The 26,062-nt window shown below is 42.1% G+C and overlaps 1 protein-coding gene across 1 annotated transcript; it reads right to left on the reverse strand.

Moving 5' to 3' along the window:
• Positions 1-26,062, reverse strand: LOC119825440 (tripartite motif-containing protein 30A-like). The gene is made up of 8 exons (XM_038346300.1): positions 25,933-26,062; positions 10,973-11,456; positions 10,203-10,298; positions 9,320-9,550; positions 3,076-3,098; positions 1,168-1,268; positions 868-894; positions 1-621 (listed from the first exon to the last, which is right to left on the reverse strand). The coding sequence occupies exons 2-8, from the start codon at positions 11,390-11,392 to the stop codon at positions 23-25; spliced, it is 1,497 nt and encodes a 498-aa protein (XP_038202228.1). The 5' UTR covers positions 11,393-11,456; positions 25,933-26,062; the 3' UTR covers positions 1-22.

Consider the following 26,062-nt stretch of genomic DNA (forward strand, 5'->3'; position numbering starts at 1 on the left):
CTGTGCACATATGTGTGAGGGCTTAGTAGGGTGGCCCACAGACTGTCAATGGCTCTGAACATTCCATAGGATTAAAATATGGATAAACCGCATCAGGGAAGTTCGGTTCACAGAATTTATAGATGAGAGCTCCATGGGTGGAAACATCGTAAAATGAGAGAGTGCAAGCTTCTCGGTCCAGGAAAACTCCAACACGAGTGGGAGGACGAGTCAGAGAGAGGCGCAAGACACTGGCATTGTGGGTGACAGAACACTCTTCAAAGGCTTTATATACAGACCTGTTCGCCATCCCTATAACCCAGTAGCCACATTTGGGCTGATAATTTACATGTTGGTTAACATCAGAATTATATTTGGCTTTGATCCACTGTGGATTCATTGAAGGAAGCTGGGGTTGAGCACATTTTCCATCATTTATTCCCAGGAGCCAGGCATCACATCTAGACACGTCTACTTCCCAGTAATGTTTCCCTGAGTGGATAGAAGGAAACCCCAGGACACCAAAATCATAGAACTCAGAAACTTGCAAATTTCTTCTATAACCACTTTTATGTTGTATTTGTCTTTTGTCCACATTAATGACAATGTTTTTATTGTTGAGTTGACGCAGGGTCACGTGAACTGCAGAAAAATGAGACATATAAATTAAGAGTCACATGAGAAACAAGGTACTGTCTTATTTGTGATTTAAGTAGCAGAGACCAGAGAAGAAAGTGAGAGGGAATTTGGTAGAGCCATGTGTAAAGTCAAAGAGAGGCAGATTGCTGTGCATATTGGGAGCAGTAACATAAAACATAAGTATTAGTATAGAAATAAACTCTGAAAGACATTAAGATGAGAGAGGCTGATGGTGTGATTTCTCCTTACCCCAGTGTTGCTGGGCATCCCGGAGCCCTGAAATGATGAACATGCACAGCATTAAATGCAAGCAAGGGAATCAGAACATTAAAGTCAATGTGCTCTGCAGAGTGGGAGAAGATCTGGAAACTGTGACATAGGACAAGATGAATGATGATGTCCATTAAACATGGTGACATCACTCAGAGACATTTTCTGCTCTTCTCAGTTTCTCTACCCATGATCAGAGACATCACTCTCTATCCAGAGAGTGCAGCCCCAGCCACCCCTAGAGTTCCCCAGGTAACCACAGAATGTAGTTGCTCTCACCTTGAAACATTTGCAGCATGCCTTTCAGATCTGGAGCTTGGAAGATCCTTCTCTGTTTTCTCGTGACCATTTTGGGCTGTTTCAGTCTTAAGTTCTGACTTCTAGGGACAAAAGATTGATTCCACATTTCAGACAGTGTGACCTCTGATCACCGTGGACTTCCTATCCCTCCCTATCATTCTAACCATAGAGGTCCTGGAGCTCTCCTGAGAATTCTTAGCATGGGGAGAGAGGGTAGATACTAACTCTGCAGACATGAGAGACACACTCATGACCCCTCCCGCTTACTTGCTATGTGATATTGGGAAAGCCTTACTTCTCTGAGGAAGAGCTCCTCACCGGTACAACCAAATACTTGCTCCCTGAATTTGTATACTTTCCTCCTAGACTCTTAAGAAATGATGAATTGGCGAATTTCAAAACAAATCAAACTTCGGTAGCTAAAAAATCTTATGTGGGCTGGGCATGGAGTCAGAAGCCTTTAATCCCTTTACTCGGGATGCAGAGGCAGGTAGATATATGACATCAAGGCTGGCTTGGAATATAGAGTGAGTTTCATGTCTGTTAAGGCTACACAGAGAAACCCTGCCAGAAAAATAACAGTAACAACAGCAAGACAGACCAACAACCAAACAGACAGAGAGACACAAGGAAACAAAGAAATAAATAAATGAATAGATAAATAAGTAAATTTGTGTTTTCCAGGACAAACTAAAGTCAGGGTACAGAAGCTGGTTCTTGGTAATAGAGTCATGGAGTGTAGAGAACCCACTGGAGCAAGCCAGTACTTCAAACACTTTCCTCAATCTGGACACTCTTGGCCAGCTTCTGCCTCTCCAGGTTCCTTTTTAAGAGATGAAAGTTTTTTGAAAAAAAAAAAAAAACTGAAATATCAAACTAATGTTGACACTGAATATCCAGACCTCAGCACGAGGTAGTCCCATTCAGTCAGTAAGATGTATCTGCCCCTTACCTGACCTTAGTTGTAGCCTGACCTTAGAGCCTGGCCTGAGTCCCAGCTGTAGGGAGAAGCTAATCAGAGCCCAGCAACCCCTGACCCCACAGAGCAAGGACAATCAGAAATGGACAAACAAAACCAGATGTCCTCATGCTGAGAATCAATACTGCAACTTCTTACGGCTTGAGCTAACCCCAACTGTGTAACTATGTCACTTTAGAGGGCTTGGGTCTGTAGCTATGTAGTGCAGGTTTGGAGCTTGGAAGATCCTTCTCTGTTTTCTCGTCTTATCCAAGCCCTCTTCATTTTGCCTGGTGACCATACCCCCTCCCCTTTTTTCTTTTGCATTAAATTTTGTCTCTTGGTTGTATTTTGGAGATAAGGACTTTGGACACAAGAACATGAGTTTGCTGCCGACAGCCTGGGTGTGACTCTTTACACACAAGGGCACAGCTTTCCAGTCTTCTGAAGTGTGTGGTTCACATGGAGCAGTTTGCTTACTTTTCTATCCCCATGAGAAATACACAGACCCACAGGAATTTTTCCCAGTATACAATTCTGTGAGCAATGCAGACAAGGAAGACATACCCTATTTAGGATGAATCTGTGAATCAAGTACCTGTGAGCTGCAGACAGAGCCAGACATAAACACAGAGCATGGACAGAATGATGGAACCACAAGGAGTCTGAAAGCTTCTTGTGGCTCTGTTTGCCTCTTCCCACTGCTGAGCCTAACTCTGTGACTCCCCTTACCCAGATCTCTAATAGAATAAAATCTGTTCCCAGTAGTTACAAAACAGTCAGAGGCTGCCTTTCCCCACCCCTTCCTCCTTCTTATTGGAACTTCAGAATAACATTTGTCTAAATTCCTCCAAACCTATGAGACATATATTCCATCTGAATACTAAATCATTCTCAAGAGACAATAGGACTGAACAGCCCAAACATACCTTGTTAAAACACAATTCACCCCCTAGGGAAAAAGAAAAAAAAAACATAGTTAATAGCATGTACTGAATGTTCTTGTAAATCCTGGTCACAGGTTCACTGGGTACAGAGACAAAGTCTCCAAGACATGACATACACACGATTCATGGCTCTTTACTTGACTTATATGTAAACTAATAGACTATTTTCTGTCTTGTACTACAAGACTTTGGAGAACAAAGATGAATGAATGTTCATTTGAAAGCTTACATAGGATTTACTGTGCGTACAACTAAATACGTGGTCAATGACTCTATTCATGCTCCATGTTAGCCCTCCTTCACTTAACTTAAAACTAACATGCTTGAGAAGCTGATTTCTACATTATTTTAGTCATTTAGACACAATTTGATATGTTTGTAATCAAGATTGTCTGATCCTTAAATCCAACTAACCATACCTCTTGGTCTCTTTTTTCTTTCTGATATGGGATTCCCCTTTGTATGCTGTGAATATGTTTTATTACCATTGGTTAAAAAAGAAACTACTTTGGGCCTATGGCAGTGAAGAACATGGCTAAGCAGAGACAGAAGAGAAAAGAAGGTGGAGTCAGGGAGATGCCATGTAGCTGCTGAAGGAGACAGCCACCCTGGAACCATACCGGTAAAATACCACGAGCCTTGTAGTAAAATATAACACAGTAGGAATTGGTTAATTTAAGATTTAAGAGTTAGTTAATAAGAAGCCTAAACTGTTGACCAAGCAATGTTGTAATTAAAACAGTTTCTGTGTGATCATTTCAGGTCTTGGCAAGTGGGAAACAAAGAAGCAGTCTCTGACTACATCTTTCTGTAATTGTCCTGGCGGGAAAAGAAATTAATCTAAAGAAACTTTTGTGTCTCTCAATTTGATAGAAGTTTGAAATAATCATCCCCTCTAAAATGGGAATGTCTCTAGGAATATCACACTGGAAGAAGGAAAACAGCTCTTGCCAGAGGGAAAGCTGTCCTCCTAAAAAGATTTTAAGCAGTTTTAATTACTTGCCAGGCCAACTTAAAGTATGTGTATGCAACCCGATAATGATGGGAGAACGATGGATAGAACCACATCTAGTTCTGGACTGCCCCATATATGCATACAATTGGGTCAATTACCATTTGTTTCTTGGATATGGTTGAACTATCTAAGAACGTCCACCTTCCAAAATTGAATTTGGTAACGTTTAGACTTGCACAGGGTTTGGTGTCACAACCATTGGCATTTAATATGTGCTGCTGCTAAATTATGTCCAAAAATCAGTGTTTCCCTTGTACTCACCCATCACCTCTGGCTTTTGCATGTTTTCTGCCTTTCTTCTGTAATAATCCCTATGCCTTTAAATTTAAGGTATAGTGTATATTTTCCATTTTAAGCTGGACATTCTGTAGTCTCTTACTGTCTCCACTTTGGGCAGTTGTGGGTTTTACTTTGTAAACCTGTTTGACTGTAACTCACCGTATAGACCAGACTGGCTTTGAACCCATGTAGTTTCCTTTGCTTCTGTATTCCCACTACTGGATCAAAGGCAGGAACCAGCATACCTGGCGGTAGGTTGGGAAGCTTATATTTCATTCTTATTGTGTGCATCTCATGTTTTCTTTCTGTGTATGATGAGAAGCTCTCAAGTTCTGGGATCACAGGCAGTAGATGCTTAGCTACACATAGCTTTATTTTATATAACATAAACCAAAAAAGCAGATTCCATAGTAAAAAAATTCTGTGGAGAACTAATCATTCAGGTTATAGGTGAATTCTGATGTTCAAACTTGTCCTCATAGAGATATATGTATGCTAATGTCTACTGAGTCATTATCATAGTAGATAAAACTAAGTCAACTGGAGAACTAATCAATGGATAAAAATGGATAAAATGATATGATAAGCATATGTTAAAATATTAGACATTCAAAGCAAGATGTATTGCCATTTGTAGTAACTTGATGCACTTAGAAAATTTATGTTATACTAAACCAGCTGGTCACAGAAGAAAACAACACTAAGTGATGTTATTATATATGTCTCATGTACAAAAATTGATCTCACAATAGTAAGGATTAGAATTTGGGTCATCAGGAGTTAGAGGAAGAGAAAGGTGGGCAGATTTTTTGGTTAAGAGATGCAATTTCAGACTTATAGAGTATGGTTGCTGTAGTTACTACCTACATTAACTAGCTTAGTTCAGCTGAATATGTCTAGTTCCATCTGAATATAGGTGATAAGTAAGTGATATCAATAATACCTCGAACCTTTAAATGAGATCCTTAAAGGAGACGGTGATCCAGATTCCTAGCAGGCAGCTTTCAGAAGCTGCCAGACAGACTCTCTCACAGATAGAGCGGGCTACACAGGAACAGCACGTGTGCTGTGTTGATGACAGCCAAACGTGGCAAGCGTGTCTTTTACCTACAAGACGACTGGCTCCGACAGCAGTCTTATGGCCGAAGGGACACCACTTTCATGGCTGCATCTGCCTGTATCACCAGTAAAAGTATTAAATCCTTATTTGGAAGCAGTAGCCTGCTTAGCCCAGAAGAACAGAATGGAATCTAGAAAAGATTTTGGCAAAGAACCAGCTGCAATCAATGTTCCTTACACTAAGCAGCAAATTGAATGGCTATTTTCAAAACAGTGACTCGTGGGCAATTGCGTTTGCTCAGTTTCATGGTCAGATTAATAATCTTTTCCCATCTGACCGTTTACTCAACAACATTCATTTTTCCTAAAATAGTAGCAAAGAATCCCTTCAAGGATGCTTTGTTGATTTTCACTGATGGCTCATCTAATGGAAAAGCTGCTTATGTAGTCAATGGCAAAGGACACGTGGTACAGACAGAACCGGCTTCAGCTCAAATAGTTGAGCTGTGGGCTGTAGCTCTGATATTTAAGAATTTTGATAATAAGGCTTTTAATCTATGTACTGATAGCTGGCATATTTGACGCATTGCAAATCCTGGCAACAGTGCCATATGTAGGAACTAGCAATGAACAAGTTAAAATATGGTTTTGACAGATTCAGAGAGCAATACAATGTAGAAAACTGCCATGTTTTGTGGGGCACATCAGAGCCCATTCAAGTCTTCCTGGTCCGTTAGCTGAAGGTAATGCTCTAGCTGACGAACTTACAAAAAATAATTGCTGTGTCTCAGGTTGAACTTGCACAGCAGTCACGTGCTTTGCACCACCAAAACAGCTTAAGTTTAAGAAAGCAATTTACGCTGACCAGAGAAGGTGCCCGACAAATTCTGAAACAATGTGAAAGACGCCCGCAATATCTACCTGTGCCTCATTTGGGGGTGAATCCCAGAGGACTGCTTCCTAACCATATATGGCAAACGGACATAACTCACATTACTGAGTTTGGAAAATTGAGATATGTGCATGTGACAATTCATGATGGCCACAACACAAACTGGGGAAGCCGCCAAGCATGTAATAACTCATTGCTTAAAATGCTTTTCATGCATGGGAACCCCAAAGGTAATAAAGATGGGCAATGGACCCGGATATGTTAACAAAGCTTTCCCAGGATTTTGTACTCAATGGGATATTGTTCCTAAGACTGGTATTCCATATAATTCTCAAGGACAAGGAATTGTGGAGCTTGCACATAGCTCCTTGAAAACACAACCCCTGAAATAAAGACAGGGGAGTTGTCTCCTCAGACGCCACACAATGCCTTAAATCACGCATTGTTTACGCTAAACTTTCTAAATGCAGATGTCCCGTGAGCGATCAGCTGCGGACAGATTGTGGCCTAATGATAAAAAAAAAAATAAAACCACATTTGCGAAAGCAAGGTGGAAGGACCCTTGCTCTGGAATTTGTAAAGGACCCGATCCCATCCTAATCCGGGGTCGAGGGCACGTCTGTGTTTTCTCACAGGATGAAAACCAAGCCGGATGGCTTCCAGAGCGACTAAGGCGGTGTATTCAGCAGCAGGGCAACGGACCCGAGGACAGCTTAGCTGACAGCCGCCCAGCAGAAGGAACGGAGGAATCCGGTCACCCAGCCCACAGAGAGGAGCCTGATCCGGACCTGCAACTCGCTGCTGCGCTGCAGGGAGACTTCGGACAGAGATCCTGCTGAGATGAGTTGACTGCGGTGTCTGCTGCTGCTGCTGGCTGTGGTGTGAAACCTGTTGCTTCAGAACTAAGATACTGAACTGAGCATTTGAGTGTTCTCCGTTTATGGGACACAGAACTCATTTTGAATAAAATATTAAACCTAAGAACTAAGACCTAAGCTTTCCCCTCAGGGAAAGAAAGACTTAAAGAATGAGTAGAACCCCCCTCTTCAGTTAACAAGGGGGCAGACTAAGGGTTTAACAGCAGCACAGTGACTGAAAATGGGATTTAATAACAGCAAATGGTATTATACTCTTAACGGTACTGACCTGGTATTTACAGCTGCATATAAGGTGATGGGAAAAATCTGGTAATGGCCCAGTGGTGCTGAGTACATCGGTAATGACCGAAAAGAATATGAAATTATGGTAAAGAATATGAAAGCGCTGGTATTGGCCGGCTAAATGTGAAATTATGAATAATTGGAGAGCTGGTATTGGCCGGCTAAATATGAAATTATGAATAATTGGAGAGCTGGTTTTGACCGGCTAAATGTGAACTGATATGAAAAATTTGCAAATCGGTATTGACCGGGGATGATATGGAAAAATCATGACTGTGAATGGTTGCGATTGACAGTTGCTGAAAGAGAGGTTGTGACGATGAATGTTGAGAGTTGATCCGTATGCTGAGAACGTTAGCTCTGAATGATGTTCTATACCAGCGGAAGAAACATTCTCAACTCAGGCAATTCTACTCTCCTTTAGGGTAGGAGAATATAGTCTTTGGGAGCATAATTTTTTTATAGAGCATTATGATCCATCCTAACAAAAGATTAAAAAAAACCTTTTTTTAAATTTTAAATTTTTTAAATTTAAATTTTTAAATTTTTTAAATTTTAAAAAAAAGATTAAAAAAAAAGATTTGGCTGATAACACAGGGCCTGGAAAGTACATTTCTCTCCACTAATCTCTTCTCTTTACAGAGGTCGGCAGTCAATGACGGGTTTGAAGCTTCTCCTCCCCAGATACCTAAGACAGGAAATCTTGCGAAAGCCGCTTTCCAAAGACGGGAAAATTTGGGTCATTAGGAAGAAGACTTTGCCCAAGCCAGGCGCGACCCATCTGTCCTGTTGCAGAAGCACAGGGGTTGTTAAAACTTAAAAAGAGAGAGTGGATTGTAGGCCCCCAAAGTTCTCGGGATGGCACGAGAGCCACAGGCCCGGGTCTGAGGTGGTCAGGTAGCTTTGCCGACTGAGCCGGCTCAGCCTAACGACGACAGCCTGGTTGTGCTGCTCCTATTTTCTTTTGTTATTAATGTGGATCGCCTGAGGGGAGGTGTTGGCTGAAGCTGACCCGGGATGTTTGGGGCTCTTCCCTTTGGTAATTTGGAGGCTGTAGTCTTATAGAGATGCTAATTCATGGCCTAGGGGACAGCCAGCAGACTAGCCAGCAAACAGGTTAGCAGACGGCTAGAAGACAGGTGGATGCAGACCTGACAAAATGCCATTCACCTGGTTACCTAGGAGACAGCCCAATGTGTCTCCCCCCCCTCCCCCCCCCCCCCCCCCCCCCCCGCGCTCAATTGTTGTGATGCTATAAAAACTGTTTGGAGAATAAATGAGGGATCAGATGTTGCCCTTCAAGGATGAAAAAATAAATAAATAAAATATTTAAAAATGTAATAGTGATAAAATACAATACAAGCATTATACTTTTAAGGATAGAGAAGACACCTTTCAGCTCTGCAATCGAAAACAAAGGAGGAAACACTCTCTGAGAACTTGGGTGGCAACTCCTCTCCCACTGACCACATCACCGAATCAGAGGCAGTGGGGGTGAAACTCTCCAAAAATCAAATTCAGGTGAAATGACAAATGACTCTTGAATATCTTTCACATTGCAGTAGGATAGTAACTACCCATGATGCAACAGATCTCTCAAGGTTCTGCTACTGTACTGTATTTAAAAACTAAAACATGCAATTTCCTTTTGCATTCCATGTGAGCAATTACTTTCCAGTCTCTGAGATTGATGCAGGAAAGAGTTCAGGGAGAGCCCAGAGAGCCTTGCTGTCCTCACCAGGGAGATCATAGCAGCACAGAGGGAAAGAAATGGCTTCCAGGTGTCCTGACTCTCAGATGCTGGACCTCCTGCAGTCTTACCTGCAGCATCTCCATGGCTAAGCACTGAAGATGACATGACAGATCTGAGATGAGGTCTCTTACTGACTCCCTCTGTTTCCCCAGCTCATTTTGAGAATGTTCCAGACTTTTTAGAATGTCTTCCTTCTCTTTCATCAGCTTCTGCAGCTCATTCTTCTCCTTGGAGTCCAGGAATTCCCGTAGTCCTTTAAACTCCTTCTGAACATTTTCTACATCCCTCTGTATTTGGTTCTTCAGGGAGAAGAAAAGGGAGAATCATTCAAAATTATTTAAGTTATAAAAATAGAGTTAAAAATGGGACTGAGAGACAGAAAACCACTGTTCTGATGGGGAGTTCTCATGGGGAATGAGCTTGAGTAGGTAAAGCAGTCTTAGGGAAGTAGTGTCTCTTTTCAGAGTCTGTCCATGTCATCCCCAAACACAGATCTTAGGTCACCCTTACCAAGGTTGTTTGAGCCAAATTGGGATGCAAGGCTGTGGCTCATTTTCACACAGCTCTCCCAGACTCCTAGTCCTGCCTGTATACTTCTCATTCTACCTCTGAGTCCCTGAGAGAAGCTAACTGCAAGAATAAACGTGTGACTGTCCCGAAGCATCTCCCTAACAGTCAGAGTTCCAGAAAACACCACAGGAGGAGTCTCAGGACTCAGTGCCATTCTCCCCAGCCCCCTCCACTCCCTGCCATGGTGTGAGCTCCTCACACAGCCAGGCTCAGCTGTGATGCACTCTCTGTGCAGCCCCAGCTCCAAGGGAACAAGCAGAGAAGATTAATCAAGGCCTCCTGTCCCCATAAACTCCAGGGAATAAAGAGCCAGGAAATTTCTTGCCCAGGTCCCTCTCAGGCATCAGGCTAACTCCCTTAGGAGGTAGGGTCTCCACTTGCCTCCCAGGAAGTTCTCTCCTTTTGAAGGTCATCTTCCCACTGATCACATTTTTCCTCATTAGCCACCTGCATTCCCAGGGCAGCCAGGAGCATCCCCTGTGGGAAAGCAATTGTAACAGAGTCAAGCTGTGTGTTTAGTAGGACAGCTGCTCCTAGCCAAAGGTCAAGAAATCCTTCTGGAAAGACAGGAAGTCTAAGACAGTTCTCTTTTTAAAATCTTGTGCCATGATTTGTGCACATAAAGTAGGTAAATCTTCATCTTCAGCTCAATCCATTCTTGCATTTACACACACACAGCCCCATACAGACAGACACAGAAATCTCTCTTAGTCAGTCATCCCACCAAGTACACACCTCCCACTTTGATTCTGGCATCAGAAAACTGGGGAAATTTTGTTAGCTCTCCTGGTCTTTCCTATAAATATATACATGCATCACAAGTCTGACAACTGGCACTGCAATTTATTTTTTAACCTGAATCTTATTATGTAGCCCTGGCTGTCCTGGAACTCCTCAATAGACCTCTATACCCTCAAATTCATCAGCAGTCAGAGTTCTGGAATTGAGTCATGTGACAGTACACAGGCCACACAGACACTCTCGTCACTGCCATATGCCATTCATTTACTAGTTCCACTGTTGAGAGTTACAAGACTGAATTAAATCATATGAATGAACCTGACATGAACATTGAAAAAAGTCTACACAAAATGGAGACCTCCCATCTGTACTGTGTCCTGCTCTGTGTCCCACACCCTCCCACTTCCTACCTCATACTTATTGGCCACCTCTTCAATGAGAGCTGTTTGGTGACCACGGTGCTCCTGAGATCTCTCACAAAGCCAGCAGATGGCCACCATGTCCTTCTCACAGAAGAGCTGGAGTTTCTCTCCATGCTGTGCACAGACATTCACCTTCTGCTCCTCCTCTGGGCTGGACTTGAACCCTGTTAGCCTCTCCACTATGTTGGTCATATGCCAATTAGGTCTCAGATTCCCAAACAGGTAACTCTCTCGGCACACAGGGCAGATGCCCTTCCCTTCTTTACCTTTGCTGGACTCATAGTTCAGAGTGATGCAGGCTCTGCAGAAGCTGTGACCACAATCTGTATTTACAGGCTCTACCATGAGGTCCAGACAGATAGGACAGGTCACCTCCTCCTTGATCATCCCCAGGACTGATGAGGCCATAGTTGCTGTGATGCTGAGTCTGTCTGTCCGTACTCCTGACACTTCCGCTCAGGTACCTGAGTGACTGGGATGATGAGAAGGGGGACACAGAAGAAAGGTAAAATCAGAAAAGACCAATGAATGCCCTCGATGATAAGGGAAAAGAGCAAAGGAGAGAAATATATAGAGAAGTTCAGTGACATGGCAAAGAAGTCTTCTGCTATATTTCATCCAAAATGACTAATTTCAGATGCAGGATTGTTATTTCTTTTCACTGAAGACCAAGAAGATCGTGTTTCCTTTCATCAGCCTTGTTAACCGACCTGTACTTCCCTTTCTTTCCCAGGACAAAATCACATCTTCAGTGTTACAAGCATCAAACTACTTACTTCTCCCCCACTGTACTGCCTCCTTCATCAGCACCAGTCAATGTGACCCTCTGATCCTCTGCTTACCAGTCTCTTACCAGGGAGCCTGGTGCTGACTTGGAATGTACACAGTCCATCTCCGGATGCACATAGGCAAAAAATTTTCTTATGTTTAAAAGTGTTTATTACTCGATTCCTCAACCCCCTAATCTTTCTGGTCATTCTGCAGGGGCTTCTCCCCGCAGCTACTGCCCTTCTCTTCCTATCCCATCCCAGTGTCCCTAAGGCACCCCTCCCCTCCTTCGGGGGCCACAAGACCCCCCAGCTAAGCCTGTATTGGGGCTGGGACCTGGTGCCGAGTGGCGGGAGTTCCTTTGTTTCACTCAGCTTGCCAGTGGCAAGCATGGCCTTTTGTCTGTGAGGTACCTGCCCAGCAAGGAGCCCATATCCAGTAACAGAAGACCCATTGGAGGGGTCCATGGCCAACAAGGGGCCATAATTCTATACCAGAAGAACTATCGGAGAGCATTTGATAGAAGAGATAGGCAGGACCCAAGGCAAGAATTGCTCCAACAATCTGAAAAACAACATGTAAACACCAGAACCTAGTGATCTTACAACAGAAGGACTTGAACACCCTAATCTAGAAGAAGTAGAAGATATTGACATTATGAAAGCAATAGAGACCCTTAAACTGGATATGAAAAACTCCCTTAAAGAAATGGATGAGAAGTATAACAAAAAGTTTGAAGAAATGAGTAAATCCATAGATGATACCCTGGAAAACCAAGAAAAAAAACAATCAAACAGGTAATGTAAACAGTTCAAGAATTGAAAACTGAAATGGAGGCAATGAAGAAAACACAAACCGAGGGCCGGCTAGATATGAAAAATCTAGGTAAATGAACAGAGACAACAGAAACAAGCATAACCAATAGAATATAAGAGATAGAAGAAAGAATCTCAGATTCTGAAGATACCACAGAGGAAATAAACGCACCAATCAAAGAAAACAGCAAATCCAACAAATTCTCATCACAAAACATTAGGGAAATCTGGGACACAATAAAAAGACCAAACCTAAGAATAACAGGGGTAGAAGAAGGAAAAGAATTACAGATCGAAGGCCCAGAAAATATATTCAACTAAATTATAGAAGAAAACTTTACCAACCGAAAGAAAGATATTCCTATGAAGGTTCAAGAAGCATACAGAATACCGAATAGAATAGATCAAAAAAAAAAAATCCTCTCACCATATAATAATCAAAACACAAAGCATACAGATTAAAGAAAGAATATTAAGAGCTGCAAAGGAAAAAGGTCAAGTAACTTATAAAGGTAAACCTATCAGACTTACACTGGTCTTCTCTATGGAAACCATGAAAGTCAGAAGGTCCTGGATGGAGGTACATCAGAAACTAAGAGACCATGGATGCAAGCCCAGACTATTATAACCATGCAAGCTATCATTCACTATTAATGGAGAAAACAAAATATTCCAGGATAAAAACAAATTTAAACAATATGTAGCCACAAATCCAGCCTTATAGAAAGTAATAGAAGGAAAATCACAACCCAAGGAATCCAACAATGCCAACACTGCCTACAATAACTCAGTCATCTAGTGACCCTTCACCAGCACAAGTCAAAGAAGGGTAACACACAAACTCTACAACCTAAAAAAATAACTGGAGTTAACAACCACTGGTCATTAATATCATTGATTATTAATGGGCTCAATTTACCTATAAAAAGGCACAGGCTAAGATATTGGATATGAAAACAGGATCCAAAATTTTGCTGCTTACAAGAAACACACCTCAACCACAAAGACAGACATCTACTCAGAGTAAAGGGTTGGGAAAAGGTTTATCAAGCAAATGGCCCTAAGAAACAAGCGGGTGTGGCCATACTAATTTCTAACAAGATTGACTTCAAACTAAAATCAATCAGAAGAGATGGAGATGGACTTTTTATACTCATAACAGGAATAATTCATCAGGATGAAGTCTCAGTCCTGAATATCTATGCCCTAATATAAAAGCACACACTTATATAAAAGAAACACTTCTAAACTCAAGGCAGTCATCAAACCACACACAATAATAGTAGGAGACTTCAACAAACCTCTCTCACCAATGGACAGGTCAATCAAACAGACACCTAACAGAGAAATAAGAGAATTAATGGAGATAATGAATCAAATGGTCTTAACAGACAACTATAGAACATTCTACCCAACTAGGAAAGAATATACCTTCTTCTCTGCAGCTCATGGAAGCTTCTCAAAAATTGACCACATACTCGATAACAAAGCAAACTCTCACAGATACAAAAAAATATTAGTAACCACCTGTGTCTTACCGGATCACCATGGATTAAAGGTAAAATCCAACAACAATGCTACCTTCAGAAAGCCTACAAACTCATGGAAACTGAACAGTAAACTACTGAACCACCCCTTGGTCAGGGAAGAAATAAAGAAAGAAATTATAGTCTTTCTTGAATTTAATGAAAACAAAGACACAACATACCCAAACCTATGGGACACTATGAAAGCAGTGCTAAGAAGAAAGTTCATAGCACTAAGTGCCCACTTAAAGAAAACGGAGAAAGCACACATTGAAGACTTAACAGCTCACCTGAAAGCTCTAGAAAATAAAGAAGCAGACTCACCTAGGAGGAGTTGAAGACTGGAAATTATCAAACTGAGGGCAGAAATCAACAAAATAGAAACACAGAAAACAATCCAAAGAATCAATGAAAGAAAAAGCTGGTTCTTGGAGAAAATCAACATGATTGACAAACCCCTAGCCAAACTAATCAAACGGCAGAGAGAGAACACACAAATTAATAAGATCAGAAATAAAAAAGGGGACATAACCACAGACACAGAGGAAATTCAGAGAATCATTAGATCTTACTACAAAAGCCTGTATGCCACAAAATTCGAAAACGTAAAAGAAATGGACATATTTTTAGATAAGTACCATATACCAAAGTTAAACCAGGACCAAGTGAACAATCTAAATAGTTCTGTTAGTCGCAAAGAATTAGAAAATGTTATCAGAAACCTCCCTACCAAAAAGAGCCCAGGACCAGATGGTTTCAATGCAGAATTCTACCAGAACTTCCAAGACGACCTAATACCTATACTCCTTAAGGTATTTCATAATATAGAAACAGAATAGTCATTGCCAAATTCCTTTTATGAAGCTACAATTACCATGATACCTAAACCACACAAAGACTCAACCAAGAAAGAGAATTACAGGCCAATCTCACTCATAAACATTGATGCAAAAATTCTCAATAAAATACTGGCAAACAGAATCCAAGAACACATTAGAAAAATTATCCACTATAATCAAGTAGGCTTCATCCCAGAGATGCAGGGCTGGTTCAACATACGAAAATCTATCAATGTAATCCATCATATAAATAAACTGAAGGATAAAAACCATATGATCATCTCATTAGATGCAGAAAAAGCATTTGACAAAATTCAGCACCCCTTTATGATAAAGGTCTTGGAGAGATTAGGGATACAAGGGTCATTCCTAAATATAATAAAGGCTATTTACAGCAAGCTGACAGCTAACATCAAATTAAACGGAGAGAAACTCAAGGACATCCCACTAAATTCAGGAATGTGACAAGGCTGTCCACTCTCTCCTTATCTCTTCAATATAGTGCTTGAAGTTCTAGCAATAGCAATAAGACAAAACAAGGGGATCAAAGGGATTTGAATTGGAAAGGAAGAAGTTAAACTTTCGTTATTTGCAGATGATATGATAGTGTACATAAGCGACCCCAAAAACTCCACCAAAGAACTCCTACAGCTGATAAACTCCTTTAGTATCGTGGCGGGATACAAGATCAACTTCAAAAAATCAGTTGCCCTCCTATATACAAAGGATAAGGAAGCAGAGAAAGAAATCAGAGAAGCGTCACCTTTCACGATAGCCACAAATAGCATAAAATATCTTGGGGTAACTCTAACCAAGGAAGTGAAAAACCTATTTGACAAGAACTTTAAGTCTTTGAAGAAAGAAATTGAAGAGGATACCAGAAAATGGAAGGAACTCTCTTGCTCGTGGATTGGGAAGATCAACATAGTAAAAATGGCAATACTACCAAAGGCGATCTATAGATTTAATGCAATCCCCTTAAAGATCCCATCAAAATTCTTCACAGATCTTGAGAGGACAATAATCAACTTTATTTGGAAGAACAAGAAACTCAGGATAGCCAAAACAATCTTATACAATAAAGAAGCTTCTGGAGGCATTACCATCCCTGACTTCAAACTCTATTACAGAGCTACAGTATTGAAAACAGCTTGGTATTGGCATAAAAGTAGAGAAGTCGACCAATAGAATCGTATAGAAGACCCAGATCTTAACCCACAAACCTATGAACACCTGATTTTTGATAAAGGAGCTAAAAGCACACAATGGAAGAAAGAAAGCATCTTCAACAAATGGTGCTGGCATAACTGGATGTTAACCAGTAGAAGAATGAAAGTAGATCTTTGTCTATCACCATGCACAAAACACAATTCCAAATGGTTAAAGATCTCAATATCAATCTGAACACACTGAACCTGGTAGAGGAGAAAGTAGGAAGTACTCTACAACAAATGGGCACAGGAGACCCCTTCCTACATATAGCCCCAGCAGCACAGACACTAAGGGCAACATTGAATAAATGGGACCTCCTGAAGCCGAGCAGCTTCTGTAAAGCAAAGGACACTATCACTAAGACAGAAAGGCAGCTTACTGACTGGGAAAAGATCTTCACCAACCCTGCCACAGACAAAGGTCTGATCTCCAAAATATATAAGGAACTCAAGAGACTAGACTTTAAAATGCTAATTAACCCATTTAAAAAATGGGGCACTGAACAGAACAGAGAATTCTCAACAGAAGAAGTTCAAATGGCCAAAAGATACTTAAGGGCATGCTCAACCTCCTTAGCAATCAGGGAAATGCAAATCAAAACAACATTGAGATACCATCTTACACCTGTCAGATTGGCTAAAATCCAAAACACCAATGATAGCCTTTGCTGGAGAAGATGTGGAGTAAGGGGTACACTCATCCATTGCTGGTGGGAATGCAAACTTGTGCAACCGCTTTGGAATGCAGTGTGGAGGTTTCTCAGGAAATTTGGGATCAACCTACCCCAGGACCCAGCAATCTCACTGTTGGGAATTTACCCAAGAGATGCCCAATCATATTACAAAAGCATTTGTTCAACTATGTTTATAGCAGCATTATTTGTAATAGCCAGAACCTGGAAACAACCTAGATGCCCTTCAGTGGAAGAATGGATGAAGAAAGTGTGGAATATATACATATTAGAGTACTACTCGGCGGTAAAAATCAATGACATCTTGAATTTTGCATGCAAATGGATGGAAATAGAAAACACCATCCTGAGTGAGGTAACCCAGGCCCAAAAAAGATGAACATGGGATGTACTCGCTCATAATTGGTTTCTAGCCATAAATAAAGGACATCGAGCCTATAATTCATAAAAAAAATCCTAGAGAAGATATATAAGATGGTGAATCCAAAGAAAAACATATAGTTATCCTCCTGGATATTGGAAGTAGACAAGATTGCCGGGCGAAAATTGGGAACTTGGGGGTGGGGTGGGATGGGGGGATGAGGGGATGAGGAGAAAAAAGTGTGAAGTGGAGGATGGGAAGAGCTTGGGGGAATAGGATGGTTGGGATATAGGAAGGGTGGATATGGGAAGAAGGAATTATATATCTTAATTAAGGGAGCCATTCTAGGGTTGGCAGAGACTTGACTCTAGAGGGGTTCCCAGGTGTCCAGGAAGACGCCCCCAGCTAGTTTTTTGGGCAGCTGAGGAGATGGTGCCAGAAATGTCCAGATCCTATTGCCATACTCATGAATATCTTGCATATCACCATAGAACCTTCACCTGGCATTGGATGGAGAAAATGACAGAGCCCCACATAGAAGCACCGGATTGAGCTCCCAAGGTCCTGATGAGGAGCAAAAGGAGGGAGATCATGAGCAAGGAAGTCAGGACCGTGAGGAGTGCGTTTACCCATTGAGAAGGTGGGACAGATCTAACGGGAGACCACCAAGTCCAGTTGGAATGGGACTGATGGAACAGGGGACCAATCTGGACTCTCTGAATGTGGCTGAAGGTGGAGGAGGACTGAGAAACCAAGGACAACGGTGATGAGCATGAACTCAACAGCATGGACGGGCCCACTGTGAGCCTTGTCAGTTTGGTTGCTCACCTTCCTGGACTTAGGGGGAGCTGGGAGGACCTTGGACTTAACATGGTGAAGGGAACACTGATGGCTCTTTGGCTTGGAAACGGGCGGAGTGGGGGTATGGGTGGAAGGGAGGGGAGGGAAGGGGGAGTAGGAGGGGAGGAGATGGAAAATTTTAATAAAAAAATGAGAAAAAATAACAAAATTTAAAAAAAAAAGAAAAAAAAGCAATCTATAGATTCATTGCAATCCGCATCAAGATCCCATCAAAATTCTTCACAGATATTGAGAGGACAATAAACAAATTTATATGGAAAACCAAGAAATCCAGAATAGCCAAAACAATCTTATACAATCAAGGTACTTCAGGAGGCATTACCATCCCTGACTTCAAACTCTATTACAGAGCTACAGTATTGAAAATAGCTTGGTATTGGCATAAAAACAGAGAAGTCGACCAATGGAATCGTATAGAAGACCCGGATCTTAAACCACAAACCTATGAACACCTGATTTTTGATAAAGGAGCCAAAAGTACACAATGGAAGAAAGAGGGCATCTTCAACAAATGGTGCTGGCATAACTGGATGTCAACCAGTAGAAGAATGAAAATAGATCCATATCTATCACCATGCACAAAACTCAAGTCCAAATGGATTAAAGACCTCAATATTAATCGGAACACACTGAGCTTGATAGAGGAGAAAGTGGGAAGTACTCTACAACAAATGGGCACAGGAGACCATTTCCTATGTATAAGCCCAGCAGCACAGACACTAAGGGCAACATTGAATAAATGGGACCTCCTGAAGCCGAGAGCTTCTGTAAAGCAAAGGACACTATCACTAAGACACAAAGGCAGCCTACTGACTGGGAAAAGATCTTCACCAACCCTGCATCTGACAAAGGTCTGATCTCTAAAATATATAAGGAACTCAAGAGACTAGACTTTAAAATGCTAATTAACCCATTTAAAAAATGGGGCTCTGAACTGAACAGAGAATTCTCAACAGAAGAAGTTCAAATGGCCAAAAGACACTTAAGGTCATGCTCATCCTTCTTAGCTTTCAAGGAAATGCAAATCAAAACAACTTTGAGATACCATCTTATACCTGTCAGATTGGCTAAAATCAAAAACACCAATGATAGCCTATGCTGGAGAGGTTGTGGGGTAAGGGGTACACTCATCCATTGCTGGTGGGAATGCACACTTGTGCAACCACTTTGGAAAGCAGTGTGGTGATTTCTCAGGAAATTTGGGATCAACCTACCCCAGGACCCAGCAATTCCACTCTTGGGAATTTACCCAAGAGATGCCCAATCATACTACAAAAGCATTTGCTCAACTATGTTCATAGCAGCATTATTTGTAATAGCCAGATCCTGGAAACAACCTAGATGCCCTTCAGTGGAAGAATGGATGAAGAAACTGTGGAATATATACATGTTAGAACTCTACTCAGCGGTAAAAAAACAATGACATCTTGAATTTTGCATGCAAATGGATGGAAATAGAAAACACTATTCTGAGTGAGGTAACCCAGACCCCAAAAGATGAACATGGGATGTACTCACTCATAATCAGTTTCTAGCCATAATTAAAGGACATTGAGCCTATAATTCGGGATCCTTGAGAAGATAATAAGAAGGCGAACCCAAATAAAAACATATAGTTATCCTCCTGGATATTGGAAGTAGACAAGATCGCCGGGCAAAAATTGGGAACTTGGGGGTGGGGTGGGACGGGGCCAAAGGCAGATGGGGAGAGAAAAGTGTGAAGGGGAGAATCGGGAGAGCTCGGGAGAATGGGATGCTTGGGATATAGGAAGGGTGGATATGGAAGCAGGGAAGCATATATATTAATTAAGGGAGCTATCTGAGGGTTGTCAAGAGACTTGACTCTAGAGGGGTTCCTGAGTATCCAGGGAGATGCCCCCAGCTAGTTCCTTGGGCAGCTGAGGAGAGGGAGCCAGAAAAGGCCAGATCCTATAGCCATACTGATGAATTTCTTGCATATCACCATAGAACCTTCACCTGGCGATGGATGGAGAAAATGACAGAGCCCCACATTGGTGCACCGGACTGAGCTCCCAAGGTCCCGATGAGGAGCAGAAGGAGGGAGAACATGAGAAAGAAAGTCGGGACCGTGAGGGGTGAGTTCACCCATGGAGACGGTGGGACAGAACTAATGGGAGATCACCAACTCCAGTTGGAATGGGACTGATGGAACAGGGGACCAAACCGGACTCTCTGAATGTGGCCGAAGGTAGAGGCTGACTGAGAAGCCAAGGACAATGGCGATGGGCTTGGACTCTAAGGCGTGGACGGGCTCTGTGTGTGCCTTGTCAGCTTGGTTGCTCACCTTCCAGGACCTGGGGGGAGTTCGGAAGACCTTGGACTTAACATAGAGTAGGGAACCCTGATGGCTCCTTGGCCTGGAGACGGAGGGAGTGGGGGTATTGGTGGAGGGGAGGGAAGGGGGAGGAGGAAAGGAGATGGAAATTTTCAATAAAAAAATGAGCAAAAAGAACTCAAGAAACTAGACTTTAGAATGCTAATTAACTCAATTAAAATTGGGGCACTGAACTGAATAGAGAATTCTTAACAGAAGAAGTTCGAATGGCCAAAAGATACTTAAGGTCATGCTCAACCTCCTTAGCAATCAGGGCAATGCAAATCAAAACAACTGAGATACCATCTTATACCTGTCAGAATGGCTAAAATAAAAAACACCAATGATTGCCTTTGCTGGAGAGAATGTGGAGTAAGGGGTACACTCATCCACTGCTGGTGGGAATGCAAACTTGTGCAACCGCTTTGGAAAGCAGTGTGGCCATTTCTCAGGAAATTCGGAATCAACCTACCCCAGGATCCAGCAATCGCACTCTTGGGAATTTACCCAAGAGATGCCCAATCATATTACAAAAGCATTTGTTCAACTATGTTCATAGCAGCATTATTTGTAATAGACAGAACCTGGAAACAACCTAGATGCCTTTCAATGGAAGAATGGATTTAAAAAGTGTGGAATATATACACATTAGAGTACTCCTCAGCGGTAAAAAAACAATGACATCTTGAACTTTGCATGCAAATGGATGGAAATAGAAAACACTATTCTGAGTGAGGTAACCCAGACCCAAAAGGATGAATTTGGTATGTACTCACTCATAAGTGGATTCTAGACCTAAATAAAGGTCAGTGATCCTATAATTCCTAAACCTAGAGAAGTTAAATAAGGTGAACCTAATGAAAAGCATATAGTTATCCTCCTGGATATTGGAAGTAGACTAGATTGTCAGGCAAAAATTGGAATCTTGGGGGTGGTGGTGGGGTGGCAGTAAAGAGTGATGGGGTGATATGGGGAGAAAAGTGAGAAGTGGAGGATGGGGAGACCCTGGGGGAATGGGATGTTTGGGATGGAGGAGGGGTGAATACGGGTGCAGGGAAGAAGATATCTTAATAAAGGGAGCCATTTTAGGGTTAACAAGAGACTTCACTCTAGAGGGGTTCCCAGGTATCCATAGAGATGTCCCCAGCTTGTTCCTTGGGCAGCTGAGGAGAGGGATCATGAACTGGCCCTATCCTATATCCATACTAATGAGTATCTTACATATCGCCATAGAAGCTTCATCTGGTGATGATGGAGATAGAGACAGAGCCCCACACTGGAGCACCGGACTGAGCTCCCAAGGCCCAAATGAGGAGCTGAAGGAGGGAGATCTTGAGCAAGGAAGTCAGGACCGAGGAGTGTGCCCACCCACTGAAATGGTGGGGCTGGTATAATGGGAGCTCACCAAGGCCATCTTGACTGGGACTGAAAAAGCATGGGATCAAACTGGACTCTCTGAATGTGGCAGACAATGAGGGCTGACTGAGTAGCCAAGAAAAATGGCACTGGGTTTTGATCCTACTGCATGTACAGGCTTTGGGGGAACCTAATCTGTTTGGATGCATACCTTCCTGGACCTGGATGGAGTGGGTTAGACCTTGGGTTTCCCGCAGGGCAGGGAACCCTGACTGCTCCTTGGACTGGAGAGGGAGGCGGAGAGAAGTGGAGGGATGGGGAGGGAAACGGGAGGTGGGGAGGAGGTGGAAATTCATTAATAATAATAATAAAACAATTTTAAAAAGATTATTACTCTGTAGAAGATCCTAGTTGACTTCCTGGCACCCACATGAAGCAGGTCACAGCTACCTGTAACTCCAGCTTCAAGGAATACACGAGCTGTGACCATCCCAACCATCCTTTCAAATGTGTATACACACAGGCAGGCCCACAATTATACAACTCAAAACAAAATGAAACTTAGTTGTTTTGTTTCCCTTTTTTCTTTTTAGACCAACAGTGTTTGGTTTTTACAGTAGGTCTCTTGGATACCTAGCCTCTGGTTCTTGGTTACCCTCGCAATGTCTGATATAGGTTCATTCCCTTGGTGCAGGCCTTAAGTCAAATCTGACCTTGGTTGGCTACTGCCCCCAGTTCTGTGCCACCACCTTGCTAGCATATCTCACAGGCAGGACAGACTGTAGGTGAAGGCTTTGTGACTTGACTGGTGTTTGCATTTCTTTTGGCAGCCTGCAGAGGACCTTCCTTCACCAGAGAGACTAGAATGTAGAGGTGAAGGCTCCATGTAGGCACCAGCTCAACTTCTTCATGTTTAGTGAATTCTGTGGGTGTTATCCTAGGCAAGGAGATTCCATTGTCATTTTCTAGAGGGCAACCCTTTGTCTTATAAAGCATGATTAATAAAAACTCAGAGACAGATACTGAGGTTCAACCTGAAGATCAGAAAAGCAAAATAGCCAGCCACTGGCTCTTACCTCTACCTCAGTCTAAAATGGTGATCCTGCCTCCAGGGATCTCAGGATGAACCAGAGCCTGAGCTATAACTTCCTGTTTTATAATCCTCTTTAATTCTGTGTTTACAGGCAAGCACAACTACTGCCTGGTTTCTACCGCAAACTAGTGTGGCTACTTGGATTAAAGATGTATGTCACTGTTGCCTGGTGAGTGAGGCTGACCGGTGGGACTCTTTTGCTTTCTAAACTTCAGGCAAATTTTACTTATTAAAATACAAATTAAATGCCACTATGGCCAACAGCTTTATTGAATGCAATGAAGTCCCACCATTGAAAGCCTTGTTTGGTGACAAGCGATTGCCTGTTGGGACTTCATATCCTCCATTAGTAGGGGACCTCATTAGGATTTGTTAATATATTTTAGGATGTTTCCATTGCACTAGGTTGCTGTATCATCCTTCAAATGCTCCCCCATTCCAGCAAAATTTATCTTTTTTTTAAAAAGATACTAAGTAAAAAAAAAAAAAAAAAAACTAGGTTCACTCACTTCAAACAATATGTCTACAGACAGATTTTTTTTTTTTTTTTTTTTTTTTTTTTTTTTTTTTTTTTTTTTTTTTTTGTGGCTGGGGTATGTGATGGATAAGGAAAACTTCATTCTGTGTAGACATCCATTCTATATTCCTAAAAGAGAAGCTCCTGGCTACTCTCACTCTTTGCTACCCTCCCCCAAACTGTAGAACTGCTATGAGATAAGTAAGTGCTTCCTCTGGCTTCAGGAACCCACTTACTGCTGTGTGAGAGAGCGCCACACAGCTGAGGGAGTACAAGCAGTTTCTTACTCAGCTACACATTCCACAAAAATGAGATAATTGGCTGTCTACCTTAAAACACCCCTCCTCCAGCCTCATGTGTGACAAAACTTTGATTTGTCCTTTAGGCTGTTGTTGGCCTACTAGGAGTAATTAATAAATTCAGGTAATTATAATTTAAGTTGCGTCTGTGTTTTTTTCCCGGTGAATTTGAGCTCTGTAATGTTATGCCCAAATCTGCAAAGTCCTCACAAAAGCCAACATGGAAACCAAGAGTCCCATATGTAAAAGCAAAGAGCCTTTATTTTAATAAAGTTTGCAAACTCGATCTCTCTGCATGTCTGACGTATTGGAATAAACGGAGAGCCCTGAGCTCAATTAGAATTTGGTTTTTAGTAGTAAGGTGGGGGTTAGGGGTCTCTGAGGTTCAGGACCTCTGATTGGATGACATTTGTCTAGGGTTGTCCTGGTGAATGTGTGCCGGCAGGTTAATCCTATGTACAGCTTTGAATGGTCTTTTCTTGGGCACTGGTTGGGTAATCTCAGCTTGTAGTTCCTCCTGCAACCAGGCATTGTTTTAGGGTAAACTACTGAGACTCAGGCCTCTTATTAAATTTATGGATTGCCAGAGTTCTTCTCTGGCAGGTGATAATGGTTGGAAGAAAAAAACTTCCTTTGCCTGACCTGCCCATACTTAGCTTATCATTGCTGGCCCCGACAGTAACACATAAAACACTTTTTTATTTATTCATTTTTTATTGTGTTTACATCCTGACCACAGTTTCCCCTCCCTCCTCTCCTCCTAGTCCTACTCCCAAGCTCTTCCCTTCCACCCTCTCATTAACTCCTCCTCCCATTATATTCATCAAAGGGCAGGCCTCCCATGGATGTCAACCAGCCATGGCTTATCAAGTTGCAGGTAAAAGCATTTTTTTTTTTTATGATGAAACTTCAAAGTATTGAAGTCATATGAAAAATGGTTTTTTTTCCAAATAGGCTGGGCAAACAAATTTTCCCAGGACTCATTTACAAAGTAGCGTTTTCTGGAACAACTTAATGTCTATTCACTATATGCTGGCGAGTATAAAACCTGGAGAACTCTAATGTGTGCATTGTAGTATCTCATAACATATGGCAGTAAAGAGAGTCAATGCCTAAGATCAGGCAGGAGGGGTCCACAACTGATGAAGAGCAGGGGAGAGCAAAGGGAAAGAAAATGGCCTCATGACAGTCCTCCAAGTCAACCTGGACAAAGGAGGCCTGGCCCGTGTCCTCTGGTGTCTACATTAGCTTGGGTGGAGCTGGCATTCCCTGTTCCCTGTCCTTTCGTGGTTCTCAAGATCTTCCCAACAACAGACATCTTTCAGTCTTTATAGCATTAAAATCAGTCAGGATCTTGTGCTGTTCCTGAAAGGCAGAAAAGTCCTGGGGTTGCAGTGTTCACCTGTAACCCCAGTGTCTAGGAGGGTGGCAGAGGGCATTTAGATGAGGCTAGCCTGGGCTATATAAGGGTACCATGTCCCAAATGAAAAGAAAGGCTGTGACTTCAGTAAGTGTGGGATTCTAGTGTTCTCACTCACAGTCTCTTTCTTCCCCTGTCACCTCCTCTGTCTCTTTACTTGGAATTGAATCCTGCACCTAGCACAAACTTGAAAGTGCCTGCCAACCCACTAACTGTACCATGACAATCAAGAACACCATTTGGGTCTTTATTTCTTTGCTTCTTTCTTTCTTTCTTTCTTTCTTTCTTTCTTTCTTTCTTTCTTTCTTTCTTTCTTCTGTCTTTCTGTCTTTCTTTTTTCTTTCTCTCTCTTTCTTTGTTTTTCTCTTCATTCCTTCCTTTCATTTTTAAAAAAGACATCTGTTGGATCCCAAGGGATGCCTTGAAATTTTGATTTTTCTGTATCATCTTTCTTTGTAGCAGGAATTACTAGTCTGAATTTCATTTAGGCATGCAGACATGGACCAAGGGAAAGGCAGGCAAAGGTAATGACCTTTAAGTAACATTAGCAATTCTCTACAGACTTGAGGCTTTAAACAGTACAAGTAAATGTATGAGAGGCTTCAGAAAGATTGGGACTTCTAATTACAGAGATAGAAGCAAAGGGACGGACAACATATAACCATCAGTAAATACACTATTACACAGCGAGACCTTCACCTCCACATTCAGACACCACTCTGGCTTTATTCTAACTGTGCAATTTAAAATTTTTCTTTGTCAAGACCACACCTCCCTCTGCCCACTACTCCAGCATTCAGCAAGGAGCCAGCTGTTCTTCTTTCCTAGCCCTTATCAGTTTCAAATTAAACTCACCAGAACAAAGAGTGTTTTCTTCTAAATTCTGCCCTCTAGATTTGCTCTCAGGCCTTCAGACACCAACCAAGAGATCCTGAATCTGTGGAGAGGAGTAAATGGAGGCCATAGTGTCCTAGGACTCTGTCCC

This window comes from Arvicola amphibius, chromosome 1 (assembly GCF_903992535.2).
Source record: "Arvicola amphibius chromosome 1, mArvAmp1.2, whole genome shotgun sequence".
Lineage (NCBI taxonomy): Eukaryota > Metazoa > Chordata > Mammalia > Rodentia > Cricetidae > Arvicola > Arvicola amphibius.

Bases quoted from the DNA above. Each gene is read 5' to 3' on its own strand.
- LOC119825440 (XM_038346300.1), bottom strand. From the start codon at position 11,392: ATGGCCTCATCAGTCCTGGGGATGATCAAGGAGGAGGTGACCTGTCCT. The intron at 9,551-10,202 runs GCAAGTGGAGAC...TTCTCCCTGAAG, and splicing joins AGGAGAGAACTTCCTGGGAG to AACCAAATACAGAGGGATGT. The intron at 1,269-3,075 runs GTATGTTTGGGC...TTTTGTCCCTAG, and splicing joins GTGAATTGTGTTTTAACAAG to AAGTCAGAACTTAAGACTGA.